The sequence below is a fragment of the Quercus lobata genome, unplaced genomic scaffold, assembly GCF_001633185.2.
Source record: "Quercus lobata isolate SW786 unplaced genomic scaffold, ValleyOak3.0 Primary Assembly Scq3eQI_2004, whole genome shotgun sequence".
NCBI lineage: Eukaryota > Viridiplantae > Streptophyta > Magnoliopsida > Fagales > Fagaceae > Quercus > Quercus lobata.
The window spans coordinates 124,309-132,844 of NW_022154720.1; the positions used below are offsets into that span (position 1 = coordinate 124,309).

General features: G+C 35.8%; 1 protein-coding gene across 1 annotated transcript; it reads left to right on the forward strand.

Moving 5' to 3' along the window:
* Positions 1-253: 253 nt before the first annotated feature.
* On the forward strand, positions 254-7,144 carry LOC115973118 (ABC transporter C family member 10-like). Its single transcript, XM_031093357.1, has 11 exons — positions 254-2,320; positions 2,538-2,858; positions 2,954-3,040; positions 3,248-3,835; positions 3,914-4,078; positions 4,502-4,796; positions 5,409-5,623; positions 5,724-6,029; positions 6,322-6,385; positions 6,456-6,695; positions 6,783-7,144. Exons 1-11 carry the CDS (start codon positions 254-256, stop codon positions 6,905-6,907), a joined length of 4,473 nt encoding a protein of 1,490 aa, XP_030949217.1. The 3' UTR covers positions 6,908-7,144.
* The last annotated feature ends 1,392 nt before the right edge of the window (positions 7,145-8,536 follow it).

The window sequence follows — 8,536 nt, forward strand, 5'->3', positions numbered from 1 at the left end:
AAACTCCATATTTGAGTGTTAGCTAGCATGAAAAGGAAAGGTTGTATTTCACATGAAAGAAAAATAGTTTTGTAGGATTAATATTAGTGAAATTTATGATGAAAACCTATTTGTAATATTGTAAGAAATGGTTGTTAACTTGTTGAAATTATTCACCGGTTTAATTGTTCTTTCCTTCTAGGCTCTATAAATTGGATTGCCTATCAACAACATAAGGCTTCTTGTTAGAAGCTTCTGCTCTGAAAGAATCGGAATGGAAAAGGGTTTCTGGACTGTATTCTGTGGGAATTCTGAGTGTTCAAGTGAAGTTGGAAAGAGATGCAGTTATGGTTTTCTATCCATAATCGATCCAAATACATGCATCAACAATTGTTTGGTCATTTCTGTTAATTTCCTATTTCTCCTCATGTTTGTATATTTGGTACTGTTTAGAACATTCTTAAGGAAGAGAATAGAGCCATTAAAGTCTAAACGCTTCTCTCCAATTCTGATTTTTTCAGCCATTTTTAATGGTGGTCTGGGTTTGGCTTACTTGGGATCTGGGTTTTGGATATGTTATAAGGAACTCAATGCAACAGGAACCATCTTACCTTTGCATGGATGGCTAGAAATGCTATTCCAAGGGTTCACATGGTTGATGCTGGATTTTACAGTAATTATTGACAGCGTACGCCTTCAGCACACCACAACTGCAAAGCTTTGTTCGATTGTAGCCTTCATGTATGCTGGATTCCTCTACTTTTCATCTCTTTGGGTTATTATTGTGGACAAAATGGCAACTATGGAGATGATATTGGATATTTTGTCCCTTCCAGGAGCAGTCCTGCTTCTCTTGTGTGCTTTTCGGGGACACAAGCTTGTGGAAACTGATCCATATTTTAGTTATGATACTTCCTATGCACCTTTGCAAAGTGAAGACGACAATGCCAAAGGTGAAAATTGTTCTAATGAAAATGTTACTCCTTTTGCAAAAGCTGGATTTCTTAGTACTATGACATTTTGGTGGTTGAATCCATTAATGAAGCAGGGTAAAGAGAAAATTCTTGAGGAAAATGATATTCCGCAGTTAAGGCAGGAAGACCAGGCTCAAACATGCTACTTAATGTTTAAGAAGCAACTAAGCAAGCAGAAACAGAAAGCAACATATGAATCTCCTTCAATGTTCTCTGTAATATTTTCCTGCCATAAGAGAGAAATTTTAATTTCTGGATTTTTTGCATTGATCAAGGTCCTCACAGTGTCCACTGGTCCATTGTTTCTTAAAGCCTTCATTGAGATCGCAGATGGCAAAGAAGCTTTTAAATATGAGGGCTATGCACTGGCAGGAGGACTCTTTGTGGCAAAGTGTTTAGAGTCATTCTCTGAGAGGCAATGGTTCTTCCGAACCAGATTGATTGGTCTCCAGGTAAGATCCTCCTTGTCTGCAGCTATTTATCAAAAGCAACTGCAACTCTCAAATGCTGCTAAGGTTACTCATTCTCCTGGCCAGATAATGAATTATGTCACAGTAGATGCCTATAGAATAGGTGAATTCCCATACTGGTTCCATCAGATATGGTCAACAATCATTCAGCTATGTATTGCTTTATCTATTGTTTACTATGCTATGGGGCTGGCAACTGTTGGAGCTTTAATTGTAATCATACTGACTGTGATTGCAACTTCTCCATTAGCCAAATTGCAGCATAAATATCAGACCAAGCTTATGGTGGCACAAGATAAGAGGCTAAAGGCCATTACAGAAGCTCTTGCAAATATGAAGGTCTTGAAGTTGTATGCCTGGGAGAAACATTTTAAGAATGTCATAGAAGTGTTAAGGAAAGAAGAATCCAAGTGGATACTACCAGTTTTATCACAAAAGGGGCATTATGTGTCTTTATTTTGGTCATCTCAGATTTTAGTATCAACTGCCACCTTTTGGTCATGCTACTTCCTTGGAATTCCACTCTCTACTAGTAATGTATTCATGTTCCTATCAAGTCTACGCATTGTTCAGGAGCCTATTAGGATGATCCCTGATGTTGCAGGAGTGTTCATCGAAGCAAAGGTTTCATTAACCCGAATTGTCAAGTTTCTTGAGGAGCCTGAGTTGGAGAACAGAAATACAAGGCGAAAGTGCAATGGGAAAGAGCAGGAGCACTCCATATTTATGAGGGCCAGTGAAATATCTTGGGAGACTGATTCAGAAAATGTCATACTAAGAAACATTAACTTGTTTGTGAAACCAGGAGAAAAGGTAGCTATTTGTGGAGAGGTTGGATCAGGTAAATCTACCCTTCTAACTGCAATTCTTGGAGAGGTGCCAAACATCAAGGGCATGGTAAGTAATCATTTATTCCTTATCCATGGAGTAGACTAAGCCCTCAAGTAGAGAATTGTATATTTTAAATTTTTCATGAGACTTAGGTCTCCCTCTTACTAATATCTAGAGCATACGATATTTTCCCGATTAATTATTTATGCATCAATTACATGTAGATTTCATAATTCTTATACGATAAAAGTGTTAATAAAGCTTTCTGGATCTATATTTTCAGGTTACTGCCTATGGAAAGATAGCATATGTTTCTCAGACATCTTGGATCCAGACAGGATCTATACAAGAAAACATTCTGTTTGGGTCCCCCATGGATATTCTTAGATATCAAGAAGTGCTTAGAATATGTTCCCTAATAAAAGACCTCGAGATGCTTCCATATGGTGATCTCACAGAAATAGGAGAAAGAGGAGTTACTCTGAGCGGTGGACAAAAGCAGCGTGTTCAACTTGCACGTGCACTCTATCAGGATGCAGATGTATATCTCTTGGATGATCCATTCAGCGCTGTTGATGCACATACTTCCACCACACTATTTCATGTAATTATTTTTAACATCCAATAGGATTTTTCTAGTAGTACTCTTTTATTCATTTTTTTTCAAGGAAAGAAAAATCTAATATGCCTTGTGTCCAGGAATATGTGATGGGAGCTCTATCTAGGAAGACAGTCTTGTTGGTGACTCACCAAGTTGACTTCCTTCCTGCATTTGATTCTGTTTTGGTTGGTATACCAGTGAAATTGTGCTGTTTTCTCTGTGTCTTTCATTTATTTATTAATTTTGGTTGGGGTTACTTTCACCACTATGGTTCTGATACCTTGAAAATAACTGAGATTTCATTTTCCATTAATTTTACTAAACATTTTCAATTATCTGCTGGAAGTGTAGTGAAAAACTCTAGGACTAAATAAACTTCATTTTGTTGGCAGTTTATGACTAAGGGGGATATACTAAGAGCTTCTAAATATGATGAGTTGGCGGCTTCTAGTCAAGAATTTCAAAATCTTGTTAGTGTACACCATGACACTGTTGGTTTTGAGAGACAAGCCAAGTATGCTTCTTTTAGAAAATTTGAACCCTCCAAAAGTGAAATTAAGAAGAATTATAGCAAGAAGCAGTTAATGTCATCTCTAGGAGATCAATTGATTAAACAAGAAGAAAGAGAAACTGGAGACACTGGTTTTAAGCCTTACATACAGTATCTGAATAAGAACAACGGCTTTTTGTACTTCTCCTTGACAACCATATGCCATATCATATTCATATTTGTTCAAATTATTCAAAGCTACTGGTTAGCTGCTCACATCCAGGATTCTCATGTAAATAGAGTGGAGCTTATCACAGTTTACTCAGTGATTGCATGTATCCTAGTACTTTTTTTGTTTCTTAGATCCTTTTATGTAGTTACTTTAAGTTTTGGGGCATCGCGTTTGATCTTTTCTACACTGATGACCTCTCTTTTCCGGGCGCCAATGTCGTTTTATGACTCAACACCTCTGGGAAGGATTCTCAACCGGGTAAGAGTTCAAAACTGAAGTTATATGCTTTCCTTAAGAAAAACACAGTTGGGCTTACACTAATGGTTACTTTTATAGGTATCGTCTGATTTGACTATCATCGACCTTGATGTGGCTTTCAAATTAAGTTTCGCTCTTGGGGCATCTATGCTTATGTACACTAGCTATGCAATATTAGCTCTTCTAACCTGGCCAATCTTGTTTCTCATAATTCCCATGGTTTATCTGACCATACTGTTACAGGTAATACACGCACCAATAACAATTAACAGAATGATTCTTTCACAAAATTTTTATATTTATTGAAAGGGAACATTCCCTTGTCCATGCCTCTGGTAATTATTTTGACATATTGCATGATCTATGTATTTACTTAGGGTGTGGCATCAGTGCATTCTCAATTCTCCAATTGGTGGTTTAGTACTTGGTTTTCCAATAGCTTGACATTTAAGATGTTAGTATTTTCTAATACACTGGTTGTCAACTGACATAAGTTAAAACTCTGGATTTTCTATGTTTCTGAATGTTTACCACATTCTTTGATGTCATAATGAAATACTTACAAAATAGAAATCTCCATCCACATCCAGAGGTGTCTTCCTTTTCCTATTATCTGCAGCCTTCTCAACAAATAAATACTGAACCTGTTTTTGTTCGGAAATATAGAGATACTACTTTGCTTCTGCAAAAGAATTGATGCGAACAGATGGTACAACCAAGTCTTTAATCGTCAGCCATCTTGCTGAATCCATTGCTGGAGCCATGACAATTAGAGCTTTTGGGGAGGAGGAGCGGTTCTTTGTAAAGAACTTGAACCTTATTGACAGAAACGCAAGTCCATGCTTTCATAATTTTTCAACAAACGAGTGGCTGATCCAACGTGTGGAAATTCTATGTGCAATTGTTCTCTCATTCTCAGCACTTTCCATGACTTTGCTTCATCTTGGAGCTTCTGCCTCTGGTTAGTAATATCAACTTAACCCAATTGAATTATAATAATCTTATATGTTTCAGTTAAATTCTTGCGGTGCTACTACATCTCATGATTATCAATTCTCTAAGCTTTAGATATGCATTTCTTATAAGCAACATGTAAATCCAACCCCTCCAACCAGTAATACAACCCATGCCTTTACACTTGGAACAATTACAACACAGGCTGCAACTAAAAATACCATTATTCCATTTTCTCTCTCCCAGTAATAGAAGTGATCTGCTTCTTCTGTATGTACAAACCATCTTAACTGAAGCTCCTCCATCTTTTTTATTTTATCATTTGGGCATTCCTTAGGATTCCTTGCATGAATTAGTCACTCCGAAACTTGACTTCTTTATGGTTATACCCTCACATCCTTTAGCTTAGTCAACCAAAGGCATCTGTTGGTTTTGCGTCAGCAACATGCCCGACTTGCTACAAAATTTGGGATTTATAAAATCAGGGATGGGTAGTACAAGATACAATTTATTTTGCTTCTAAAATATAATTGAGCAAGCTATATTACTGATATTGGAGGCTAGTTTATAAATCTATCTATACTGTATTTTCTGACCAACATTTACTATGTGATGGCAGGATATGTTGGCATGGCACTGTCATACGGTCTGTCATTAAATGTATATGTTGTTTTTTTTGTCCTAAACTGGAGCTTGCTAGAAACTTCAATTACCTCTGTAGAAAGGCTAGAACAATACATGCATATTCCTAGTGAAGCTGCAGAAGAAATAGAAGGTCACCAACCTATGCACAATTGGCCTGTGGTTGGACAAGTGAAAATATGTGATTTGAAGGTAAACCAAAGAAAAGAAATTGCAGAGAGTATTACTCTATACATCAACAAGTTCTTGAATTATGGAAATGTAATTGTTATTATTATATGGCATCAATCAGGTGAGGTATCGGCCCAATGCTCCGCTAGTTCTTCAGGGCATAAGTTGCATTTTTGAAGGAGGGCACAAAATTGGGATCGTTGGCCTCACTGGTAGTGGAAAGACAACTCTTATTAGTGCTTTGTTTCGTCTGGTGGAGCCAACTGAGGGAATGATCATTATAGATGGAATTGACATTTCTACAATTGGGCTTCATGATCTAAGATCACGTCTAGGAATCATACCACAAGATCCAACACTCTTTAGTGGGTCAGTGAGATACAATCTAGACCCCCTATCAAATCATACTGATGAGGAAATATGGGAGGTACGGTTTTTATAACCTGTTTTAATTATTAGGATGGACTGAGAATTGTGCATTGCAATCTACCTTGTTAAGATGCTTTTTTGTATTATTACACTCTTTTAATAATAGCTGGATTCAATATTTATAGTCATCTGGCAGGTTGCTGGAAATGTTATCAATTTCGATGTTCTGTCAACTTGTAGTGGTTAAAGGAAACTAATTCCCATCATACCGACATCCAAGAACTAATAACAGTTGTACTTTGCTTACTCTTGCTAATTAACTCAAGAGTATTTATTATATTGTGTTACAGGTTCTAGGAAAATGTCAACTTCGAGAGACTATTTGTGGAAAAAAGGAGGGCCTGGATTCCTTAGGTAAGAAATTGTGTATGTATGTTTTCATATCCTTAGGTTAGAAAATCACAACTAATAATCTACATTGCAGTAATGCAAGATGGATCAAATTGGAGCCTTGGACAGCGACAATTATTTTGTTTGGGACGTGCATTACTTAAGAGAAGTCAGATACTAGTGCTTGATGAAGCCACCGCATCAATTGACAATGCAACAGACTCTCTAATTCAGAAAACTATACGAACAGAATTCACAGACTGCACTGTAATAACAGTGGCCCATCGGATACCAACTGTCATGGACTGCACTAAGGTGCTTGCTATCAGCGATGGTGAGTGATGTATCCCTGCGTTCTTGTAAAAGAACTATACCGTCTTTTCAATTATAGTGGATTTGATATATTACTTTGCATTAACAGGGAAAATAGCAGAGTATGATGAGCCATTAAAGCTGATGAACAAGGAGGGTTCACTTTTTGGTCAGCTTGTCAAGGAATATTGGTCTCATTCTGCAAGTGGAAGCGTTTACTCAGAAGATTTCTAACGAAGCCTACTAGATGCAACAACTGGGTATAATAGTTTTCTCAATTTCCTAGCAAGACTGTGCATCATGTGATTGGAAATACAAAATTAAGCTGCTGCTAGGAAATGCCCATGTGCAATTTCTTCAGGCCTTGTTAGTAATTGGGTTGAAATATACCTTTGGTTCCTAAACACATCACCCAAATGTCATGTTCTTTTTCAATGAATCTTATGCATCAAGTTAGTCCTTGTATTTTTCAAAATGAATCGTCTTATCATTTGAAATGAATGAAATTGTTGATATATCTGTTTCTTAGTAAAAAATATTGTTTAAGGCCAATGTTTAACCTTGCAACAATGATAAATTTATCAGTTAAACACAACAAATAAAAATCATATACCCAACAGATATATATTTATATTAAAACCAAATCAACGGTCAAAGACTCAAAGCAATAAAGATACTAACATAAGGATTGGTCACGATGTAGAAAACAAATGAAAACATTTCCAATGGAAAAATCATTATAGGATGCAAATAGTCTCATAGAAAATTCACAAAAAAATATATCGTCAGCAACTTACAAAACCTTTGCTAGCCTTGACTCTATGCAACCTCTACAAATGACCCACTTGCCTTCAATAGTTGTAGAACATGTGTAGTCTTTTTGTATAGTGATTTGCTTTCATTTGGCTATGTGGTTTCAATCTCACAAACATTCAAACTGGGATTCACATAAGTAGGCTAATACATACAAATACAATGGGTATTTGATCGAGCACTTGGCATGGTTCTTTTATGATGTTGGCAATTTCATGGGGATGCAAAACAAAGGCCCTAGATCAAGAACAAAACTCTCTTAGTTGTTCAAATAGCCAACAACAAAAGAAAAGGAGAGAGGTCTTTTGGACCACAAGGACTCTCTAAGTGCTCTCTTGTGCAAAACTTGTTTTGTAAGTATATTCAATGGAAACGGCTAAGAGTTCACAACTTCTTGCCACAACTGTGACTTGGCAAAGTATGATTGGTGAAAAAAATATTAGGTCCATGGGTAAGTGATGGTTACCACTCACAATTTGCCACTTAGAATTGTGGCAAAAAAGTTGTGGAAAATTGTGATCGAAACTTACTCATTTCAAATAAAATCTATTGAAAACAATTTCACACACAATCAAGAATGTGAAAAGAATAATTATGCTAATAAGTTAGAAAAGTAATTTAATATTTGCTAATTTAATTTACACAAACAATATGACAATAGCTAAATTTTTACATTTTTCTAATGACATTAATAATTGAAGTGTATTCCTCAAATATTATAATACACTAGTCGTAGACCCACGTGATATGTGGGAATATATAATTATTTTGTAATATAATATAATCCATAATTTATTCTCTAAAATTTATTGAAAATAGTTTTTCCTAAAAAATTGAACTATTTCTAGAAGTTTTTTCCAACTCTCTATCTCTACAAATATATCATTATATTATTTTGGGTTTTTTTTTTTTTTTTTTTTTTTTTTTTTTTTTTTTTAGATATGATATTTGTAACCCAATAATGGAGGGACATGCCAGCACAACATTAGATTTCCTATTTTTCTTCCCATGATGAGATTGTATCATATTTTAATTCTTCTAGATTTTGAG

Excerpts from the sequence above, each read along its gene's own strand:
- LOC115973118 (XM_031093357.1), top strand. The coding sequence starts at position 254 with ATGGAAAAGGGTTTCTGGACTGTATTCTGTGGGAATTCTGAGTGTTCA. Across the intron at positions 2,859-2,953 it reads CTTCCACCACACTATTTCAT|GAATATGTGATGGGAGCTCT; the intron begins GTAATTATTTTT and ends CCTTGTGTCCAG. Across the intron at positions 6,696-6,782 it reads GGTGCTTGCTATCAGCGATG|GGAAAATAGCAGAGTATGAT; the intron begins GTGAGTGATGTA and ends TTGCATTAACAG.